The following is a 22710-nucleotide window of genomic DNA, read 5'->3' as shown; positions in this document are numbered from 1 at the left end:
TTTTTCTGCCTGTTAACCAATTCTTAATCCATGCTGGTATGTTACCTCTTATCCCATGTTCTTTAATTTTGCTAACCAACCTCTCAAAAACCTTCTGAAAATCCAAGTATACCATGCCCACTGACTCCCCTTTATCAATTCTGTTAGTAACATCCTCAAAAGACCCAAAAGGTTCGTCAAACATAAATCCATGTTGGCTATACCGAATCAGATCATTATTATCCAAGTGTCCATTTATCACATTCTTTATAATAGATTCTAGCATTTTCCCTCCTACTGATGTACTTTTTTCTTTATTCTTTCATGAGATGTGGGTGTCACTGGCAAAGCCAGCATTTGTTGCCCACAGTTCAGAGGGCGGTAAAGAGTCAACCACATTGCTGTGGATCTGGAGTCACATGTAGGCCAGACCGGGTAAGGACAGCAGATTTCCTTCCCTAAGGCACATTAGTGGACCAAATAAGTCTTCACAACAATTAATGTCACCATTACTGAGACTAGCTTTGTATTCCAGATTTTTATCATTTGAATTTAAATTCCACGAGCTTCCATGATAGGATTTGAAGATTAGTAGTTCAATGGCATTACCACATTGCCTGTATCTCCCCACTAAGGCTAATAGGTCTATAGTAGCCAGTTTTCTCTGTCCCTCCCTTCTTAAACAGTAGAGTGACATTTGCTACCTTCCAATCTGCAGGAACCATTCCAGAATCTAAAGAATTTTGGTAGATGCTCACCAAACATTTGCTTCCCATCCCTAATTGCCCTTGAGAAGGTGGTGGTGAGCTGCCTTCATGAACCACTGCAGTGCATCTAGTGTAGGCACACCCACATTGCTGTTCGGGAGGGAATTCCTGGACTTTGAAGGAACAGTGAAGGAACGGTGATATATTTCCAAGTCAGGATGATGTGTGACTTGCAGGGGAACTTCCAGGTGGCGGTGTTCCCATGTATCTGCTGCCTTTGTCCTTCTGGGTGGTAGAGGTCACTACTTTGGAAGATGTTATCAAAGGAGCCTTGGTGAGTTGCTGCAGTGCATCTTGTAGTTAGTACACACTGCTATCACTGTGCATCAGTGGTAGAGGGAGTGAATGTTGAAGGTGGTGGGTGGGGTGTCAATCAAAGCCGGCTGCTTTGTCCTGGATGGTGTCGAGCTTCTTGAGTGTTGTGGGAGCTGCACTCATCCAGGCAAAGGGGGGAAATATTCCATCACACTCCTGACTTGTGTTTTGTAGATGGTGGACAGGCTTTGGGGACTCAGGAGGTGAGTTACTCCCCACGGGATTCCTAGCCTCTGACCTGCTGTTGAAGCCACTGTATTTATATGGCTAGTCCAGTTCAGTTTCTGGTCAATGATAACCCCTAGGGTGTTGAGTGTGAGGAATTCAGCAACGGTAATGCCATTGAACATCAAGGGGAGATGGTTTGATACTCACTTAATGTCTTGTTGGAAATGGTCATTGCTTTGCATGCCTCTCCGGCAGAGGAGGCGCTGTGGTCGGAGTCTGCGCACATTCCTCCTCGCCAGAGGAGGCGCTGTAGTTGGAGTCTGCGCACATTCCTCCCTGGCAGAGGAGGCGCTGTAGACGGAGTCTGCGCACATTCCTCCCCAGCAGAGGTGGCGCTGTGGACGTAGTCTGAGCATTTCCACCGCCCCCCCCCCTCCCACCTCCAGGACGGCGAGGGCGCTATTAACGGCATCCACCCATATTCCTCCCTCAGCCGGGAACCGGAGCCCTGGAACGGCGGTCGCCGGTGAAGTTCCGGGTCGGAGGTGCGAGGTCACAGGTGCGGTTGTTGGGGGTAACGCGAGTGGCCTAGTCGGCTTCTCTGGAGCCTGTAGGTTGAAGACGGTGAGTACGCGGTGGGGATGCACCCGGTGCTCGTCAGTGGAAACAAAATCCACCCGGGTCCCCGTTAACCCCGGGTCCCCGTTAACCCAGGTTCCCTAGTAACCAGAACAAAAATACCAGGAAAAACTCAGCAGGTCTGACAGCATCTGCGGAGAGGGACACAGTTAACGTTTCGAGTCCGTATGACCCTTCATCAGAACTAAAACATATAGAAATGAGATTAAATATAAGCTGGTTTAAGAGTGGGGGGGGGGGCGGGGTCAGGGAGAGCTGGATAGAGGGCCAGTGATAGGCGGAGATAACCAGAAGATGTCACAGACAATAGGACAAAGAGGTGTTGAAGGTGGTGATATTATCTAAGGAATGTGCTAATTAAGGGTAGAAAGCAGGACAAGCAAGGTACAGATAGTCCTAGTGGAGGTGGGGTGAAGGGAAGGGATCGAATTAGGCTGAAAGGTATAGATAAAACAATGGATGGAAATACATTTAAAAATAGGAGGGAAAAGAAAAAATATAGAGTGTAAAAAAAAAATAATAAAAAACCTATAAATTATTGGACAAAAGGGGGTGGGGATGGAGGAGAGAGTTCATGATCTAAAGTTGTTGAATTCAATATTCAGTCCGGAAGGCTGTAAAGTGTCTAGTCGGAAGATGAGGTGTTGTTCCTCCAGTTTGCGTTGAGCTTCGCTGGAACAATGCAGCAGGCCAAGGATGGACGTGTGGGCAAGAGAGCAGGGTGGAGTGTTAAAATGGCATGCAACAGGAGGTTTGGGTCATGCTTGCGGACAGACCGAAGGCATTCCGCAAAGTGGTTACCCAGTCTGCGTTTGGTCTCTCCAATGTGGAGGAAGCCGCATTGGGAGCAGTGAATGCAGTAGATTAAATTGAGGGAAGTGCAAGTGAAGTGCTGCTTCACTTGAAAGGAGTGTTTGGGCCCTTGGACTGTGAGGAGGGGGGAAGTAAAGGGTCAGGTGTTGCACCTTCTGCGGTTGCATGGGAAGGTGCCATGGGCAGGGGTTGAGGTGTAGGGGGTGATGGAGGAGTGGACCAGGGTGTCCTGGAGGGAACGATCCCTGCGGAAAGCCGCCAGGGAGAGTGAAGGGAAGATGTGTTTGGTAGTGGCATCATGCTGGAGTTAGCGGAAATGGTGGATGATGATCCTTTGAACGTGGAGGCTGGTGGGGTGATAATTGAGGACAAGGGGGACCCTATCATGGTTCTGGGAGGGAGAGGAAGGTGTGAGGGCAGATGCGCGGGAGATGGGCCGGACACGGTTGAGGGCCCTGTCAACCACCGTGAGTGGAAAACCTCAGTTAAGAAAGAAGGAAGATATGTCAGAGGAATGTTTTTGAAAGTGGCATCATCGGAACAGATGCGACGGAGGTGAAGGAACTGAGAGAATGGGATGGAGTCCTTACAGGAAGCGGGGTGTGAGGAGCTGTAGTCAAGGTAGCTGTGGGAGTCAGTAGTCTTGTAATGAATATTGGTGGACAGTCTATCACCAGAAATTGAGACTGAGAGGTCAAGGAAGGGAGGGGAAGTGTCAGTGATGGCCCATGTGAAAATGATGGAGGGTTGGAAATTGGAAGCAAAATTAATACATTTTTTCAGATCCAGACAAGAGCATGAAGCAGCACTGAAACAGTCATCGATTGTTGTGGAAGGGGGCCAGAACAAGGAATGTTCCACATACCCCATAAAGAGACAGGCATAGCTGGGGCCCATGCGGGTAGCCATAGCCACACCTTTTATTTAGAGGAAGTGAGAGGAGTTTCAGGAGAAATTGTTCAGTGAGAGAACAAGTTCAGCCAGACGGAGGAGAGTAGTGTTAGATGGGGATTGTTTGGGCCTCTGTTCGAGGAAGAAGCGGAGAGCCCTCAGACCATCCTGGTGAGGAATGAAGGTGTATAGAGACTGGATGTCCCTGGAGAAGAGGAGGCATTTGGGGCCAGGGAACTGGAAATTGTTGATATGATGTAGGCCGTGAGAGGAATCGCAGATGTAGGTGAGGAGAGACTGGACAAGGGGAGAGAGAATGGAGTCAAGATAGCAATAAATGAGTTCCGTGGGGCAGGAACAGGCTGACACGATCGGTCTGCCGGGACAGTCCTGTTTGTGGATTTTGGGTAGGAGGTAGAAGCGGGCTGTCAGAGGTTGGAACCCTATTAACCAGGGTTCCTTATTAACCAGGGTCCCCGTTAACCCCCCCCCCCCCCGGCATTACCCCAGTGTCTGCTTGGACTCCTTGAGTCATCACCACTTACCCCTCTCTTTCTCTCTCTGTCTCTCGTCCCCCAGCGGGCCATCTATCCATATTAGCTCACAGATTCCCCCCAGCTTCTCCTATAGTTACTTATTGGATTGTGTACTTCCTCTTTACAGAGACGCCATGGGCTCGCTGGAGAAGTGGGTGAACGACCAGCTTCACCAGCTGCTGGGGCTGAGCGACAAGTATGTGGCGCAGTTCCTGATTGGCACAGCCCAGCGCAGCAGCAGCGTGCCGGACTTCATTCGACGCCTGGAGGAGACGGGAACCATTGACATCACACAGAAAGTCCAACTGTTTGCCAGCGAGCTCTGGACGAAGGTGGGGTACGGGGGTTCGTAAGGAAGCCTGATGGCGTCTTTTATCGGGGATTCAAGTCTGAGTACTGGGACATGAAGGGTGATGCAAGGTATATTGGGATCCCCCCCATTGGGCATTGCCTTCCCCTCTCGGCTGGGCTTGAAGGTGCCCCACTCCATGGGCAGTACATTGCCAATACCTTTTTTTAAGAGAAGGACAATATAACTATAGAAATCAGGGAGGGGGAACTGTGATATACTTGAACAAATTAGCATTGAGAGAGAGGAGGTATTCGTGGTTTTAGCGGGCTAAAAAGTAGATAAATCCCCAGGCCCAGATGAGATGTATGCCAGGCTGTTGTGGGAGGCAAGGGAGGAGATTTCAGGGACCCTGACATTAATTTTCAAATTCTCTCTGGTCACAGGAGAGATACCAGAGGAATGGAGGGCAGCTAATGCGGTAGCATTATTCAAGAAGGGTAACAAGGCGAGGGAGTACATGATAAATGGTAGGATCCTAGGAAGTACAGAGGATCAGAGGGACCTTGGAGTGCATGTGCATAGATCCTTGATGGCAGCAGGGCAGGTAGATAACATGGTTGAGAAGGCTTATGAGGTGCTTACCTTTATTATTCGAAGCATTGAATACAAGAGCAGAGAGGTTATAATGGAGCTGTATAAAGCATTAGTTAGGCCACATCTGGAGGACTGTGTGCCGTTCTGGCTGCCACATTATCGGAAGGATGTGATTGCACTGGAGAGGGTGCAGAGGAGATTCACCAGGATGTTGCCTGGGCTGGAGCGTTTCAGCTATGAAGAGAGACTAGATAGGTTGGGGTTGTTTTCCTTGGAGCAGAGAAGGCTGACGGGGGACCTGATTGAAGCGTACAACATTATGAAGGGCATCGATAGGAAGAAACCTCTTTTCATAGTGGAGGGGCCAATAACCAGAGGGCATAGATTTAAGGTAAGGGGCAGGAGGTTTAGAGGGGATTTGAGAAAAAAACTTTTCACATAAAGGATTGTGGGGGGGGTATCTGGAACTCACTGTCTGAGGGGTTGGTAGAGGCAGGGACGCTCACAACACTCAAGAAGTATATAATTGAACACTTGAAGTGCAATAGCATACAGGGCTACGGGCCAAATGCTGTAAAATGGGCTTAAAGTAGATAGGGGCTTGATAACTGGCGTGGATGTGATGGGCCGAAGGGCCTCTTTCCATGCTGTACAACTTGTGTTGCGTTCTGTTGGTTTATTGATGATCTCGTGTGTGGACTTGACTTTCTCGTGTCTTTCCTTGGCAAGATCCCCAGGAAGCAGCAGGTCGAAAAGGCATCGCGAGCTGTTGAGCGAGAGGCTCTTGCCATCCAGCAGAAGAATCGGACCTACTTGTTGCTGGAGGACAGCGAGGAGAGCGAACCCGAAGAGAAGCAGAGCCAGCACAAAGGCAAAAGGAAACGCAAGCACATCCGAAAAAAGAGGGCGGCATCTTCGGAGAGTGACTCCGATGATAAAGCGTACGTCCCTGCAGTGAGGAATAAGGGGGAGGTGGTCTGACATGGTGTCCCTGTGTGTGTATGTGTGGGGAGGAGGGCAGGAGACAGTCTGAAACTATGTGGGGAGGCAGGGGACAGTCTAACACTGTGTGTAGGGGGCAGGGGACAGCCTGACACTCTGTGGGGGGTGGTGCAGGGGAAAAGCCAACACTGTCTGGGGGCGTAGGGGCCAGTCTGACACTGTGTGGTGGGGGTGGTGTGTGGCAGCCTGACACTGTTGTCGTGGGGGGCGGTGGGAATGGGCGGGAGACAGTCTGGGGGCAGAGGTCAATCAGATACTGTGTGGAGGGCAGGGACGATGGACAGGAGACAGCCTGACAGTGTGTGTGGGGGCAGGGAACAATCTGGCACTGTGTGTGGCTGGGGGTACAGGGGACAGTCTGACACTGTAGGGGCAGGTGACGGTTTGACATTGTGTGGTTGGGAGGACAAGGCACAGTCTGACGTTGTGTGGGGACAGACTAACAATGTGTGTGTGGAGCAGGGAGTAGTCTGACACTGTGGGATGGGGTGCAGGAAACAGTCTGACACTGTGGGGACTGGGAGCAGTCTGACAATCGGGAGACGGGACTGTCTCACTGTGTGGGGCGTGGGACAGTATGCCAGTGTGTGTATGTGTGTAGGGAGGGGGGTGCAGGGCCCTGTCTGACACTGGGTGAGGGGTAGCAGACAGTCTGACAGTGTGTGTTGGGGGGCAGGTGCGGGGTGGAGTCTGACAATGGGTAGGGTGCAGGGGATGGTCTGATACTGTGTGTGTGTGTTGGGGGGGAGGGGGGGCACAGAACAGTATGACACTGGTGGCCGGGGCATGCGGGGACTGTCTGATACTATGTGGGGGAAAAGGCTGACACTATCTTTACATTTAGGGGCAGCCTGACACTGCACTTTGCTCAAGTGCAGCCTGATGCAGATCAAAACTGAACCCTTTGCGCGTGTGAGGGGAGCAAAGGGGTGTAGGGGATTGCCTGCCAATCAGCAGCCTGTTATGCTGGGGTGCGGGGTTGGTTGTGTGTGGCATGAATCCAATTGATCAACCTAAACCTTCGTGATCAGGAAAACGGCCCCATCTCCGCAGAAACTGTCAGGATCGGAAGAAGAAGAATGGGAGAAGGAGGAGAAGGATCGGTTGAAAGATCTGGAGGAGCGAGACGCATTTGCTGAACGTATCAAACAACGGGACAAGGACAGAACCCGTAACATCCTGGAGCGGTCTGATAAGAAGGTAGGAGTAGAAACCCGGGAACATAGGAACAGCAGAAGTAGGCCATTCAGCCCCTTGAGCCTGTTCCAACTTTCAATTGGATCATGGCAGATTGTTATCTCCCATCTAGCCACTTTTATACCAGCAGCTGGAGTATTATCCTGATGAGGAGTGTTGTGGGACAAACACCACTCGGAGTCTGGAATTGGCCAGAGAAAGGTATTTATCATGACCATGCAAGGGTCGTTATGAGGGGCATAGATAGGGTAGACAGGAGGGAACTTTTCCCCTTAGTGGAGGGATCAATAACCAGGGGCCATAGATTTAAGGTAAGGGGCAAGAGATTTAGAGGGGATGTGAGGAGGAATTTTTTCACCCAGAGGGTGGTGGGAATCTGGAACTCACTGCCTGAAAGGGTGGTAGAGGCAGAAACTCTCATAACATTTAAGAAGTATTTGGGTGTGCACTTGCGATGCCTCGGCATACAAGGCTATGGGCCTAGTGCTGGAAAATGGGATTAGAATAGTTAGGTACTTGTTTGACCGGCGCAGACTTGATGGGCCGAAAGGCCTTTTTCTGTGCTGTAGACCTCTGACTCTATGACTCTAAGGGAAAGATTCAAAGCTGCAAAATCCCTCGAAAAAGCAGTTATAATAGCATATATTTATACACAGCTTCAGTTGGCCCATGGTCGAGAGTTTTGTCAGTTCATGACCTCATGTCCCTTATAAACATGTGTTATATATGAACGTGGATTAATGTGGATAATATTGGCAATAATAGATACCTGGGAGTGAGTTACAGACTTGAATCTAATCGAGAGGTTCAGCTGGTTTATATATAGATTAATGGATACCTGGGAGCGAGTTGCAGACTGGAATCTACTTGAGGGGCTCAGATGGCTCATGTATAGAGTAATGAATATCTGGGAGTGAGTTACTTGCTGTACCCTAGGGTGTCAGGTTGCAGAACGGGATATGGGTGTATAAATGTGAAAAGCATTAGCTATATGGTTAATGAGGGACTTTGCTGCTTTATTTTGTTCCAGGCTTACGAAGAAGCTCAGAAACGGCTGAAGATGGGAGAGGAGGATCGGCGGGCAATGGTACGAAAAGCAGTACTGTTGGCTTTCAGTCCATTAGCTGGAGAGCATCGCCTCTCTGCAAGGCTTAACGCTGCCACATGTTGCGGTCAGCTGCAGTCAGGGCCTGTGGCTACATTTGCTCCGTGCTCTCATTGTGTAAAAGAATCGGAAAGAATGAGTGACCTCAGCCGGCCTCAGTGACGTTCATTCCCGCTGTTTTCCAGGTGCCCAGCGTGGTTCTGTGGCAGCTTTCCCCAGTAGGTGGGGAAGTAGATCTTCAGTCACACGGCCAGTTTAGTTTATTAAGCAATGAGGTGGGCACTGGTTGGCTCAGCATGTTAGTCACTGACCATCCATCTCTGCACTCTGGGTTCACCTCCCAAAGACAAGCTGCAGTGGAAGGCCTTTTCTGTCTGATGGCCGGAAGGGATTCAATGTGAAATGAGCATTGAGGTCCACTGCCCGAGGCACAGAACTGCTAACGACTCGACAGCCATGTCACATTCAGAGGCCACAGGATGGCCGAAATGGCGAAACCATCCATTCAGGCTGTATGTGATGTCCTTGCAGACCTGAGGCAAAATGTTTGGCAACGTAAGAGAGAGTTTCATTCTGTATCTAACCGGGCCTGCACTGGCACTGGGAGTGTTTGATGGGACAGCGTAGAGGGAGCTTTACCCTGTGTCTAACCCCGTGCTGTACCTGCACTGGGAGTGTTTAATGGGACAGTGTAGAGGGAGCTTTACTCTGTATCTAACCCATGCTATACCTGTCGTGGGAGTGTTTGATGGGACAGTGTAGAGGGAGCTTTATCTAACCCGTGCTGTGCCTGTCCTGGGAGCATTTGATGGGACAGTGTAGAGGGAGCTTTACTCTATATCTAACCCGTACTGTACCTGTCCTGGGAGTGTTTAATGGGGACACTATAGAGGGAGCTTTACTCTGTATCTAACCCGTACTGTACCTGTCCTGGGAGTGTTTAATGGGGACACTATAGAGGGAGCTTTACTCTGTACCTAACCCATGCTGCACCTGCGCTGGGAGTGTTTGATGGGACAGTGTAGATGGAGCTTTACTCTGTACATAACCCTGTGTTGTACCTGGCCCAGGAGTCTTTGATTGCACAATGTAGAGAGAGCTTTACATTTAACCCACACTGCAAATGATCCAAGAGAGTTTACTGCATTCCTGTAGAGGGAGCTCTGCTTTCTACTGTACTTATCCTGGGACTGTTTAATGGGACGCTTGCATCAGATTCATTCAGTCCCCTTGATGCCGTCAGTGTACATCTGAAATGGAAGAAAGTTCCATTCTCCAATATTAGCTTCCCTTCACTGGTGAGCGCAAGATTCCCAAAGGCGCGGGAAATTTGTAACAGAAGCAGTGGGAAAAGATAGATAAATGAAGTCCTCCTTGGACTGTCGTGGAATATGTATGTGTGTGAGGCGTGGAGTGCGTGTAAAGTTGTCCGCTGTTTAGCATTGCAAGTATCTGATCAATGTTACTAATGCCCCTTCTAGATACCTGAGCTGCGCAAGAAGTCGCGATGGGATTACTTGGGCAAGCGAGAGCAGGAGAAACTGGAGGACCTGGAGGCGGAAATCCTGGATGACGAGTACTTGTTCTCCTCGAGTGAACTCAGCGCCCGGGAGAAGCAGCAGCTGGACTACAAGAAGAAAGTGCGTGACCTGGCCAAGGAGTACAAGGCGGCAGGAGACCAGGAGAAGCAGGAACAGAGCAACCGCTATTACATGCCTGAGGAGTCCCGCAACAAGGTAGGTACCAAAGGGTAGGAGGGCTGGCACGCAGCAAGAGTACTGGTGGAACAAAAACAGAAAACGCTGGAAAAACTCAGCAGGTCTAACAGCATCTGTGGAGAGAAAAACAGAGTTAACTTTTCGAGTCCGTATAACTCTTCTTCATAGCTATAGAGAAGTAAAAATGTGGTGAAATTTATACTGATTAAGGTGGGGGAGGTAAAGCTGGTGAAGCTGGATAGAAGGCCAGCGATAGCTGGGGGCAAAGGAGAGACTGTCAAAGATGTCATGGACAAAGGGGTGTTAATGAGAGTGATACTGGCCAAAGGAGGTGCTGATGGTGGCATTAAGGTCAGAAAAGCAGAATGTGAAAGTAGCAGGACAAGGGTAAGCACTCTCGAAAGAACAACATGAACAAGTGACAGATGGCCCTTGTGGGGGTGGGGTTGGGGGAGGGGATGAGGTGGGAAAAGGGATTGAAAATAGGATAAAACAATGAAAAAAATGAAAATAAATAGCAATAAAAATAAGTGTATAAAAATGAAAAAATAAAAATGAGTATTGAAAAAAGGGGATGAGAAAGGGCTGAGGATGGAGGAGAGAGTTCATGGTCTGAAGTTGTTGAACTCAATGTTAAGTCTGGAAGGCTGTAACGTGCCTTCTTTAGCCTTCTATCGAGCTTCACCTGCTCCACCGCCTTAAACAGCGTAAATTTCATCACATTTTTACTTCTCTTTAGCCCTAAAGAAGAGTCAGACGGACTCGAAACGTTAACTCTGTTTTTCTCTCCACAGATGCTGTTAAACCTGCTGAGTTTTTCTAGCGTTTTCTGTTTTTGTTTCAGATTTCCAGCATCCGCAGCATTTTGCTTTCATCTTAACAGTGCTGGTGGCACGTGTATGGTGAGCTATGCTGGCAATGTGTTTCATAAGGAGCGTGCGCGGTGCTGCGTACACGGGGAGCGTGCACAGCGCGACAATATCTTCGTGAGCATGGCAGCATTATTGGTCTGGATTATGTATCTCAGTCTTGGGGCGAAACCTGAATTTTAGCCTTCTGACCCTGATTTTGCTTTGCGCTGTGTCAAGTTGTCCTCTGGCTTAATCTCTCTGAATTTTGGCTTGTAGCGGTTTGTAAGCTGGTTGCTCCCCCTGCATCGTGTTTGACTGCTGATCGCCTTTCACTCTTTGTTGCCTCTTTCTGGCTCCGCCCCGTGGTCCTGTAACACAGCTTTCATTTTTTTAAGTGGCGTTTTTCTTTGTATTTCAAAAGAAAGTTCCAGATCGCTATGAGGAGCCCAAGGCGGACGACAAACATGCCCCACGGGATGAGCAGAAACGCTGGGAGGAGGAGCACATGGACGCAGCGCTGCTGAAGTTCGGGGCCCGGGATGCCAGGGAGCGTAACAAGCAGAAGGAGTATGAGTTTGTGCTGGAGGAGGATGAGATGATTGACTTTGTGACCTCTGTGACCATGCAAGGGACCGTGACCAAGGTAGGGCAGCTATGCTGAATAGAGGGTGCATGGCAGCAGCAGTGGCAATGTCACTGAACTAGTAATCCAGAGGTTCAGACTAATACTCTGGAGACATGACTTCAAATCCCACCGTGGTCACTGGGGGAATTTAATTAATAAATCTGGAATAAAATTATTGTCTCATCAATAAGGATCATGAAATGACTGATTGCCATGAAAATCCATTTGGTTCGCTAATATCCTCCAGGGGAGGGAAGTCTGCCATTTTTACCTGGCCTAGGCCTGCCTGTGACTCCAGACTCCCAGCAATGTGGTAGATTCTTAGCTGTCCCCTGAAAAATGCCCTTGTAAGGTCATGTTCATGTTGCAATCCTGTCACAACGAAGTGCATGGCTCTAGTTGTAAGTGAGAGCAACCGTTACTAATTGGGAAAAAGTAAGGGCATTATTCTAAAGTATATATAAGAACCAGTTTCTGCCTGTGTAGGGGGGGGAAGGTAAAGGGAGTCTGTGCCTACATCTAGGTTTTGTTGGATAAACCTATGTTAAGGAAAGACTGGCTCCAGATTCTTCCCCTACTCAGTGAAGGAGCAGCAAATTTATAACAGGCCACGCAGCTGGAGGCAGCTCACCACCATCGGCTGGAGGGAAATTAGGGATGGGCAGTAAAAGCTGGCCTTGTCAGAGATGCTCACATCCCAGCAGTGAATTTAAAAAGGTCCGTCGTCTACCTTCATTCATCAGCCTGTCAAATACCCAGAACTTAACAACACTGAAACAGGCCATTCAGCCCAGCTGCTCCCTGCTAGCTCCACATATGCCTCCTCCCACCCTACACCATCTCGATCAACATAACCTTCTATTCCTCTCTCCCTTGTGTGCTTATCTACCTTCTCCTTAAGTGCAGTTCTGCAGCTCTCAGAGGGTTGTAGGGCTGGAGATGGTGGATAGGGGGTTTGATGGTGGGGTCATGTAAAGGCCATGGAAGGATGTAAGCACAGGGGTGAGCATTTTAAAGTTGAGACGTTTGGTGACCAGGAGCCAATGTAATATGTGCGCAAGGGCAGCGTCACAGATAAACGTCCAGTAATAGAGAAAGCGAAATGGTTCTATTATTTGACCTTGCGGAGCTACACATTTCAGAACAGAGTACCTGAATTTCAAACTGGACCTGGATGTTCCAGCGTGATGTGGAGCATCGGGGATCCAGAAACGCTATCATCTCGTTCCTGAGTGACACTTCCCTCACCTGCCTTTCCTCATCAGGATGAAAAAGCCGAGTTGTCGGAGGCACAGAAGCAGAAGTTGTCCCTCCAGGAGGTGAGGAGGAGTCTACCTGTCTTCCCGTACCGCCAGGACCTGCTGACGGCCATCACTGAGCACCAGATCCTAATCATCGAGGGCGAGACAGGATCTGGCAAAACAACGCAGATCCCCCAGTACCTGTACGAGGAGGTGAGCATCCATTTGAGTTGGGAGCCACTCGGTGCATTGGATTGAATGGGTGGAAGACATAATATGGTGCTCAACTTGTGAGACAGTGGGAGGGACACAGTATTGTGTTCAACCTGTGAGACAGTGGGAGGGATACAGTACTGTGTTCAACCTGTTATACAGTGCGAGGGACATAGTACTGAGTTCAACCTGTTATACATTGGGAGGGATACAGTATTGTGTTCAACCTGTTATACATTGGGAGGGACACAGTACTTTATTCAACCTGTGAGACAGTGGGAGGGACACATTACTTGTTCAACCTGTGAGACAGTGGGAGGGAGACAGTACTGTGTTCAACCTGAAAGAGAATGGGAGGGACACAGCACTTCATTCAACCTCAGACAGTGGGAGGGACACATTACTGTGTTCAAGCTATGAGACATTGGGAGGGACACAGTACTGTGTTCAACCTGTGAGTGGCAGTGGGAGGGGCACAGTACTGTGTTCAACGTGTGAGACAGCGGTAAAGACACAGCACTGTGCTCAACCTGTGAGACAGCAGATGGGACACAGTACTGTGTTAAACCTGTGAGACAATGAGAGGACACAGTACTGTGTTCAACCTGAGACAGCGGGAAAGACACAGCACTGTGTTGAATGTGTGTGACAGTGGGAGGGACAAAGTATTGTGATACACAGGAATTGTTGATGAAGAGAGGCCAAGGTTCAGCTACTTCACCTTCTCCCAACTGGAAGTTGCTCGATATAATGATAATAGAGTTGTCGGCTGATCACAGCAGTCATTGTCTATCAATTTGTCTGCAACAGTCTCGGACGTTGTCCAGAATAAAACCCCAGTGGTGGAGAGCTTTGGAAAACAAAGTAAACTGTTCCTCCCAGGCCTGCTACACTTACCACATGTCTTGCCTCAAATTACTTGTGTGCTGTACCCTGAAATGTTGCTTGTTTGAAAAATTCATCAAACAGAATCAGTTGATGCTGAGTGCTCGCCCCCACCTCCGTCTCCCACGGGAGCCCGTTCTGTAGATTGGCCACTCACTTCCTGAAATATTGGGCCGATTAAAACTTAAATTGCAAGGTGGAGATCCCATGGGATCTTGTGGATTGCCGGATTTACACTCTACTCAATTTTGATTGTCGTTGACCTCAATGGAGAATGACATTGGCTTTTAAATTGGGCACACCCTATCGCTCAGTGTCTCATTGGACAGATTAGGTCAGGTTAAAAATGTGGCCAGTGTTATCTGCAGCTTTGGTTGAGTAGCAGTGCTGAGCTGGTTGTTTTTAGCACTGAATTGGAGCTTTACTATGCTTTCGTTCCCTGACCTGCTGGTCTTGAGCTTCCATGCTGTCTCCACAGGGCTACACTGCCGGGGGGATGAAGATCGGGTGCACGCAGCCTCGGCGAGTGGCGGCCATGAGTGTCGCATCTCGAGTGGCACAGGAGATCGGGGTCAAACTGGGAAATGAGGTAAGTTGTCGCGCCATGTAGCTGTGGAATATTGAGAGAAGCTACGGAGAGAGCAGAGCCAAGAAAAGCGTAACTCGGGAACAGGAGCAGTATTGATCTAAAGAATTAGTGGCCCATCTAAGGGCAAGGGAGAGTGACCAGGAATAAATACAGGGGAGGGACAGTGAACTTCAATAAGAATGAGGAGTGTGTGGGAATAGTGACTAAGACTGAAGATAGTGAAGGGTTAGACAGAGTGACTTGGAATAGTGAAAGGCAGTGACTGAGAATAGAGACAGTAAAGGGGCAAAGAGAATAATTAAGGAGAGCAACTGGGAATAATGACAGGCAGTGACTGGGAACGGTGACAGGCGGCGACTGGGACAGTGACAAGCGGCGGCTGGGAGCGGTGATAGGCGGCGGCTGGGAGCGGCGGCTGGCAGACATTTTTTTGTTTGCCAAAGGTATTAATGAGCCAAAAAGGGTAAATGGAGTTAGGAGAAAAAGGCTTTATCTAAATGATTAGCAGGTCAGGCTCAAAAACCTAATGGCCTATTCCTGTTCCAAATCCAAAATAATGATGGAGGAGAAATGAGTGGGAATATTAGCTGTTGGAGAGAGATATCACTGGACAAAAATAGCAAAGGGAGGATTGGTTGAGCATAATGAAAGGAGCAGTTGCTGCTCAAATGTTTCCAGTTCACGTGTTGTGAGCATTAATGCAGGTAGCCATCTGAACCCTATAATTGTAACTTTCCAGGTTGGGTACAGTATCCGGTTTGAAGACTGCACATCAGAACGGACAGTGCTGAAATACATGACAGATGGGATGTTACTGCGCGAATTCCTCACGGAGCCAGACTTGGCTGGATATAGGTGAGAAAGGTTTCCACAAAAGATCCCACAACATCTCAAGTATCTTAGGAGGAGTTTTTTCCAGCAACAAATTCTGAACATCATTCTCAATACAATGCTGGGTAACGTGTGTCTGTTCATGCGGTGCTGGGCAAGGTGTGTCTGTTCATGCGGTGCTGGGCAAGGTGTGTCTGTTCATGCGGTGCTGGGCAAGGTGTGTCTGTTCATGCGGTGCTGGGCAAGGTGTGTCTGTTCATGCGGTGCTGGGCAAGGTGTGTCTGTTCATGCGGTGCTGGGCAAGGTGTGTCTGTTCATGCGGTGCTGGGCAAGGTGTGTCTGTTCACGTGCTGGGCAAGGTGTGTCTGTTTACGCAGTGCTGGGCAAGGTGTGTCTGTTCATGCGGTGCTGGGTAACGTGTGTCTGTTCACGTGGTGCTGGGTAACATGTGTCTGTTCACGTGGTGCTGGGTAACGTGTGTCTGTTCACGCGGTGCTGGGTAATGTGTGTCTCTTCACGCGGTGCTGGGCAATGTGTGTCTCTTCACGCGGTGCTGGGCAATGTGTGTCTCTTTACGCGGTGCTGGGCAATGTGTGTCTGTTCACGCGGTGCTGGGCAATGTGTGTCTGTTCACGCGGTGCTGGGCAATGTGTGTCTGTTCACGCGGTGCTGGCTAACGTGTGTCTGTTCACGCGGTGCTGGGTAACGTGTGTCTGTTTACGCACTGCTGGGTAATGTGTGTCTCTTCACGCAGTGCTGGGCAATGTGTGTCTCTTCACGCGGTGCTGGGCAATGTGTGTCTCTTCACGCGGTGCTGGGTAATGTGTGTCTGTTCACGCGGTGCTGGGTAATGTGTGTCTGTTCACGCGGTGCTGGGTAACGTGTGTCTGTTTACGCACTGCTGGGTAATGTTTGTCTCTTCACGCGGTGCTAGGTAACGTGTGTCTGTTCACATGGTGCTGGGTAATGTGTGCCTGTTCACGCGGTGCTGGGTAACGTGAGTCTGTTCACGCGGTGCTGGGTAACGTGTGTCTGTTCACGTGGTGCTGGGTAATGTGTGTCTCTTCACGCGGTGCTGGGTAATGTGTGTCTGTTTACGCAGTACTGGGTAACGTGTGTCTCTTCACGTGATGCTGGGCAAGGTGTGTCTGTTCACGTGCTGGGTAATGTGTGTCTGTTCACGCGGTGTTGGGTAATGTGTGTCTCTTTACGCGGTGCTGGGCAATATGTGTCTCTTCACGCGGTGCTGGGTAATGTGTGTCCCTTTACGTGGTGCTGGGTAACGTGTGTCTCTTCATGCGGTGCTGGGCAACGTGTGTCTCTTCACGCGATGCTGTGCAAGGTGTGTCTGTTTATGCAATGTTGGGTAACGTGTGTCTGTTTACGCACTGCTGGGTAACGTGTGTCTGTTCACGCGGTGCTGGGCAATGTGTGTCAGTTTACGCAGTGCTGGGCAATGTGTGTCTGTTTACGCAGTGCTGGGCAATGTGTGTCTGTTTACGCAGTGCTGGGCAATGTGTGTCTGTTTACGCGGTGCTGGGCAATGTGCGTCTGTTCACGCGGTGCTGGGCAAGGTATGTCTGTTTACGCAGTGCTGGGCAATGTGTGTCTGTTCACGCGGTGCTGGGTAACGTGTGTCTGTTCACGTGGTGCTGGGCAATGTGTGTCTCTTCACGCAGTACTGGGTAATGTGTGTCTGTTCAAACGGTGCTGGGCAACGTGTGTCTGTGCACGCGGTGCTGGGCAATGTGTGTCTGTTCACACGGTGCTGGGTAATGTGTGTCTGTTCACACGGTGCTGGGTAATGTGTGTCTGATCACACGGTGCTGGGTAATGTGTGTCTGTTCAAACAGTCCTGGGCAATGTGTGTCTGTTCACGCGGTGCTGGGTAATGTGTGTCTGTTCAAACGGTGCTGGGCAATGTGTGTCTGTACACGTGGTGCTGGGCAATGTGTGTCTGTACACGTGGTGCTGGTTAATGTGTGTCTGTACACGTGGTGCTGGGCAATGTGTGTCTGTACACGTGGTGCTGGGCAATGTGTGTCTGTACACGTGGTGCCGGGCAATGTGTGTCTGTACACGTGGTGCTGGGCAATGTGTGTCTGTACACGTGGTGCTGGGCAACGTGTGTCTGTTCACGCGGTGCTGGGCAATGTGTGTCCGTTCAAACGGTGCTGGGCAATGTGTGTCTGTTCACGCGGTGCTGGGCAATGTGTGTCTGTTCACGTGGTGCTGGGCAATGTGTGTCTGTTCACACGGTGCTGGGTAATGTGTGTCTGTTCAAACGGTGCTGGGCAATGTGTGTCTGTGCACGCGGTGCTGGGCAATGTGTGTCTGTTCACACGGTGCTGAGTAATGTGTGTCTGTTCACACGGTGCTGGGCAAGGTGTGTCTGTTCACACGGTGCTGGGCAAGGTGTGTCTGTTCACACGGTGCTGGGCAAGGTGTGTCTGTTCACGCGGTGCTGGGCAATGTGCGTCTGTTCACGCGGTGCTGGGCAATGTGCGTCTGTTCACGTGGTGCTGGGCAATGTGTGTCTGTTCACGCGGTGCTGGGCTGTGTGTGTCTGTTCACGCGGTGCTGGGCAATGTGTGTCTGTTCACGCGGTGCTGGGCAATGTGTGTCTGTTCACGCGGTGCTGGGCAATGTGTGTCTGTTCACACGGTGCTGGGTAACTTGTGTCTGTTCACGTGGTGCTGGGCAAGGTGTGTCTGTTCACGCGGTGCTGGGCAAGATGTGTCTGTTCATGCGGTGCTGGGCAATGTGTGTCTGTTCATGCAGTGCTGGGCAATGTGAGTCTGTTCATGTGGTGCTGGGTAATGTGAGTCTCTTCACGCGGTGCTGGGCAATGTGTGACTGTTCACGTGGTGCTGGGTAATCTGAGTCTGTTCACGTGGTGCTGGGTAACGTGTGCCTGTTCAAACAGTGCTGGGCAATGTGTGTCTGTTCACGTGGTGCTGGGTAACGTGTGTCTGTTCACGTGGTGCTGGGCAATGTGTGTCTGTTCACGTGGTGCTGGGCAATGTGTGTCTGTTTACGCGGTGCTGGGCAATGTGTGTCTGTACACGTGGTGCTGGGCAATGTGTGTCTGTACACGTGGTGCTGGGTAATGTGTGTCTGTACATGTGGTGCTGGGCAATGTGTGTCTGTACACGTGGTGCTGGGCAATGTGTGTCTGTACACGTGGTGCTGGGTAATGTGTGTCTGTACATGTGGTGCTGGGCAATGTGTGTCTGTACACGTGCTGGGTAATGTGTGTCTGTTCACGTGGTGCTGGGTAATGTGTGTCTGTTCACGTGGTGCTGGGTAACGTGTGTCTGTTCACGTGGTGCTGGGTAACGTGTGTCTGTACACGTGGTGCTGGGCAATGTGTGTCTGTACACGTGGTGCTGGGTAATGTGTGTCTGTACACGTGGTGCTGGGTAATGTGTGTCTGTACATGTGGTGCTGGGTAATGTGTGTCTATACATGTGGTGCTGGGCAATGTGTGTCTGTACACGTGGTGCTGGGCAATGTGTGTCTGTACACGTGGTGCTGGGCAATGTGTGTCTGTACACGTGGTGCTGGGCAATGTGTGTCTGTTCACGCGGCGCTGGGCAATGTGTGTCTGTTCACGCGGCGCTGGGCAATGTGTGTCTGTTCACGTGGTGCTGGGCAATGTGTGTTTGTCCACATGGTGCTGGGCAACGTGTGCCTGTTCACATAGTGCTAGGTAACGTGTGCCTGTTCACATGGTGCTAGGTAACGTGTGTCTCTTTACAGAGTGCTAGGTAATGTGTGTCTCTTTACGCGGTGCTGGGTAACGTGTGTCTGTTCACGCGGTGCTGGGTAACGTGTGTCTCTTTACGCGGCGTTGGGTAACGTGTGTCTCTTCACATGATGCCGGGTAACGCACTTATATTCATGTAGTGCTGGATAGCCCTTGCCTGTTCACAGGGTGCTGGTTGATGTGGGTGTCTGCATCTTTACAGTGTTGTGATCATCGACGAAGCCCACGAGCGCACTCTTCATACTGACATTCTCTTTGGGCTGATTAAAGACATCTCTCGCTTCCGCCCTGACCTGAAAGTCCTGATTGCGAGTGCGACGCTGGACACAGATAAATTCTCAACCTTTTTCGACGAAGCTCCAATCTTCCGTATCCCGGGACGGCGGTTCCCTGTCGACATTTACTACACAAAGGTATAAGGGTGGGGATGGTGTGAGGCGTTTTGGGAAAGGTGAACCCGAGGCTATTGCTCCCTCCCCAGATTTGGGGTCCTCCGTACAAAATCGGACAACTCACACCCAGAGGTGCAGGTGGTGTTCAGGCTGGGCTTCTGAGTACATTCATGAGCTATTATCAAGAGATAACTGCGCCAAGTCCTATCGAACAGGTTAGCACCAGCTGGCCAAAAAAGCTGAAAAGTGCTCTATTCTGGTGTTAAACCCTGGGATGCAGGAGTTGGGCTGTCCGTCAGCCTTGGCTCTGGGTAACTGGTGTTTAAATTCTCTGCGCTTAGACAAGGATGTCAAGGCCTTGAAGAGTGTGCAGGGATTTACCAGAATGGTATCAGTCATGAAGCAGTCAGTTACGTGGAGAGACTGGAGGAGTTGGGGTTGTTCTCTTTAGAGCACGGAGGTTTGTGAGGAGATGTCCACAAGGTGTTCAAAATCGTGAAGGATTTTGTTAAGAGTAGATCAAGAGGTGACTCTTCACCAGCAGGTTGGTCAGTAACCAGACGGTTTAAGGTATTGGGCAAAAGAACCAGAGTAGACTGGCAAATTTACTTATGCAGCGAGTCGCAGTGATCCAGAATGACCCTGAAAGGGCGTCGGGAGCAGATTCAGTCATAACTTTGAAGAGGGAATTCAAAACATGCAGGGGAATGGAGAAAGAACAGACGAGTGGGACTAATTGTATAGCTGTTTCAGAGAGCCAGCATGGGTACGATGGACCAAATGACCTCCTGCGCTCCGAGAATGTCTAAATAGGGTCATCCACATGGAAGCAGAGTGTGACCTCCCTGTTGTGCGGAATCCTTGGTGATTCCTCAGCGGTTTGCTTTTCAGACTCCTAATTGAGCTAACAGTGGATTAGAAAGATCCCAGGGTGGATCGCTTGTCTGTGCCTGAGCTCATCAGGTGGAGCAGCAGTTAGCTTGCCACTAATGGCCTCAGCACAGGGCTGAGGAGGATAAAAATCAGTTGAGTTCTTCGCTCCTGCACCAGATTGTGTGCATAGATAGCACATGAGAATCTTGGTACATTGGACTCCCTGCCCAAGGTTGAATATCTTGCTGATTCTCAGAAAGGAAGTGATTGAAAACTCTGAATTGCTCAAGTAGATTTTTGTTGACTGACAGGACCCTGTTGCTCTTTGTTTAGGCCCCTGAAGCGGACTATTTGGAAGCCTGCGTGGTTTCCGTCCTACAGATTCACGTCACTCAAGCTCCTGGCGACATTCTGGTGTTCCTCACTGGTCAGGTAAGGAAGGTCATGGGTCAGCAATTTACGCAGGAAACCCACATGCTGACTGGATTTGTCCCCGCTGGTGCCCGTCAGTGGTGGTGAGTCATACTTGGTGCTCCTTGACACCCAATATTATGCTGTTAATCCTGGTTCCTGCATTTGTTGTGTTGAATCAGACCTGGCGGCCCATTGACTATCCAGTGTTTGCTTTTTTTTCCACTTTTTTGTTCACGGAATTTGGGTGTTGCTGGTTAGGCCAGCATTTATTGCCCATCCCTAATTGCCCTTGAGAAGGTGGTAGTGAGCCGCAGCCTTGAACCACTGCAGTCCATGTGGTGTAAGTACACCCACAGTGCTGTTAGGGAGGGAATTGCAGGATTTTATCCCAGCGACATTGAAGGAACGGCGATATATTTCCAAGTCAGGATGGTGTGTGGCTTGGAGGGGAACTTGCAGCTGGTGATGTTCCCATGCATCTGCTTCCCTTGTCCTTCTAGGTGGTAGAGGTCACGGGTTCGGAAGGTGCTGTCGAAGGACCTTTGGTGAGTTGCTGCAGTGATGTAGATGGTACACACTGCTGCCAATGTGCGCCGGCGGTGGAGGGGAGTGAATGTTTGTGGGTGGGGTGCCAATCAAGCGGGCTGCTTTGTCCTGGATGATGTTGAGCTTCTTGAGTGTTGTTGGAGCTGCACTCACCCAGGCAAGTGGACAGTATTCCATCACACTCCTGACTTGTGCCTTGTAGACGATGGACAGGCTTTGAGGGATCAGGAGGTGAGTTACTCGCCGCAGAATTCCCAGCCTCGTTTGGTTTGTGTGAACTCCAGAGTTTAGTTGTTCTGACCGCTCTGCTTCCTGTGCAGGAGGAGATTGAGACCACTTGCGAAATGTTGCAGGAGCGATGCCGTCGACTGGGCTCCAAGATCGCTGAGCTGCTGGTTCTGCCCATTTACGCCAACCTTCCCTCGGACATGCAGGCCAAGATCTTTGAGCCGACCCCGTCAGGTGCTAGGAAGGTAAGGAGCAAGCATCCCTGCAATAAGACTGTTTTAATGTGATACTTTTCGTGGAAACTTCCTTTTGCTGAAGTATAGAATGCTAGGATCCATCTGAAATGTGCCTATGTCACTAATGGTTGCATGGGGACACGATAGCTCAATAAATATCCTTCTGGGGTATGATTGTATCAATAACAAAAATTATAGGCACTCTTTACGTAGAATTTCATAGATATTAAAACAGGCGAACAGCGCGCTGGGCCTAACTGGTCAACTTTGGTGTTTTACCTTCACGTGAACCATGATCCATGTGCCCTCTGCCTTTACCTGTGCCCCTTTATTCTTTTTTCCCTTCGACCACCTAGTGGCGTGGTCTTTGGTAGTGGTGCATTCCAACCGCCTCACTTGCATTCAATCTGCTATCTATGTCTCTTTGACCTGTTACTTCCACTCATTCTTTCCCAGGGCCTCCTCGATGTGCGACTCCTCACCTCCCTAAATTTTCCACATCACCTAGTCTCGCTCAGCCATGATGCATGTGAATGGTCAAGCAGGTTGGAGGGGCTGAAAATGCCTCACTCATGTACCTGTTTCTCCAACAGTAACAAAAACCAGCTTGGCATCCATAAACAACCACTGTGTGATTTACCTTGTCCTCTGTCGCCTCAACTGCAATGCCATGATGCTTCCTCCTTTGGCCAAGATTGCCAACATTATCTTCGAAGTGGCACTTGCCACTGACCTGCGAGAGCCCCGTACCCTCACAATTCATAACTTTTTTGGCCTAAATTGGCGCCGTTCACTTGTGTATGGAGGGTTGAAAATGAGGGACAGAATAGTGGCCACCGAGATTTAGCAAAGCTGACAATTTGGATCGTCACTCCCTAATGAGGGAAAGTGGAGGCAACTGTGTCAGTCAGGAAGAATGACTCACGTGAGGGTCCTTGAACAAGAAATACTTTCATTTATGTAGCACCCATCGTGACCTCATTTCATCCCAAAGCACTTTA

The 22710-nt window shown here is 50.0% G+C and overlaps 1 protein-coding gene across 1 annotated transcript in view; it reads left to right on the top strand.

The window, feature by feature from the left end:
* Nucleotides 1-1623: 1623 nt before the first annotated feature.
* Nucleotides 1624-22710, top strand: part of dhx16 (DEAH (Asp-Glu-Ala-His) box polypeptide 16) — a 41407-nt gene continuing 20320 nt past the window's right edge. Inside the window, exons 1-13 of the mRNA XM_041212581.1 lie at nucleotides 1624-1853; nucleotides 4236-4440; nucleotides 5724-5935; nucleotides 7028-7196; nucleotides 8224-8280; nucleotides 9780-10034; nucleotides 11289-11510; nucleotides 12758-12946; nucleotides 14310-14420; nucleotides 15160-15275; nucleotides 19223-19433; nucleotides 20619-20717; nucleotides 21566-21718. Coding sequence (XP_041068515.1) covers nucleotides 4243-4440; nucleotides 5724-5935; nucleotides 7028-7196; nucleotides 8224-8280; nucleotides 9780-10034; nucleotides 11289-11510; nucleotides 12758-12946; nucleotides 14310-14420; nucleotides 15160-15275; nucleotides 19223-19433; nucleotides 20619-20717; nucleotides 21566-21718 — 1992 coding nt within the window. The 5' untranslated portion in view covers nucleotides 1624-1853; nucleotides 4236-4242. The remainder of the gene's footprint in view (nucleotides 1854-4235; nucleotides 4441-5723; nucleotides 5936-7027; nucleotides 7197-8223; nucleotides 8281-9779; nucleotides 10035-11288; nucleotides 11511-12757; nucleotides 12947-14309; nucleotides 14421-15159; nucleotides 15276-19222; nucleotides 19434-20618; nucleotides 20718-21565; nucleotides 21719-22710) is intronic.

This window comes from Carcharodon carcharias, chromosome 19 (assembly GCF_017639515.1).
Source record: "Carcharodon carcharias isolate sCarCar2 chromosome 19, sCarCar2.pri, whole genome shotgun sequence".
NCBI lineage: Eukaryota > Metazoa > Chordata > Chondrichthyes > Lamniformes > Lamnidae > Carcharodon > Carcharodon carcharias.
Note: the sequence above shows the minus strand (reverse complement) of the source record. Positions and strands in the feature narration are given on the sequence as shown.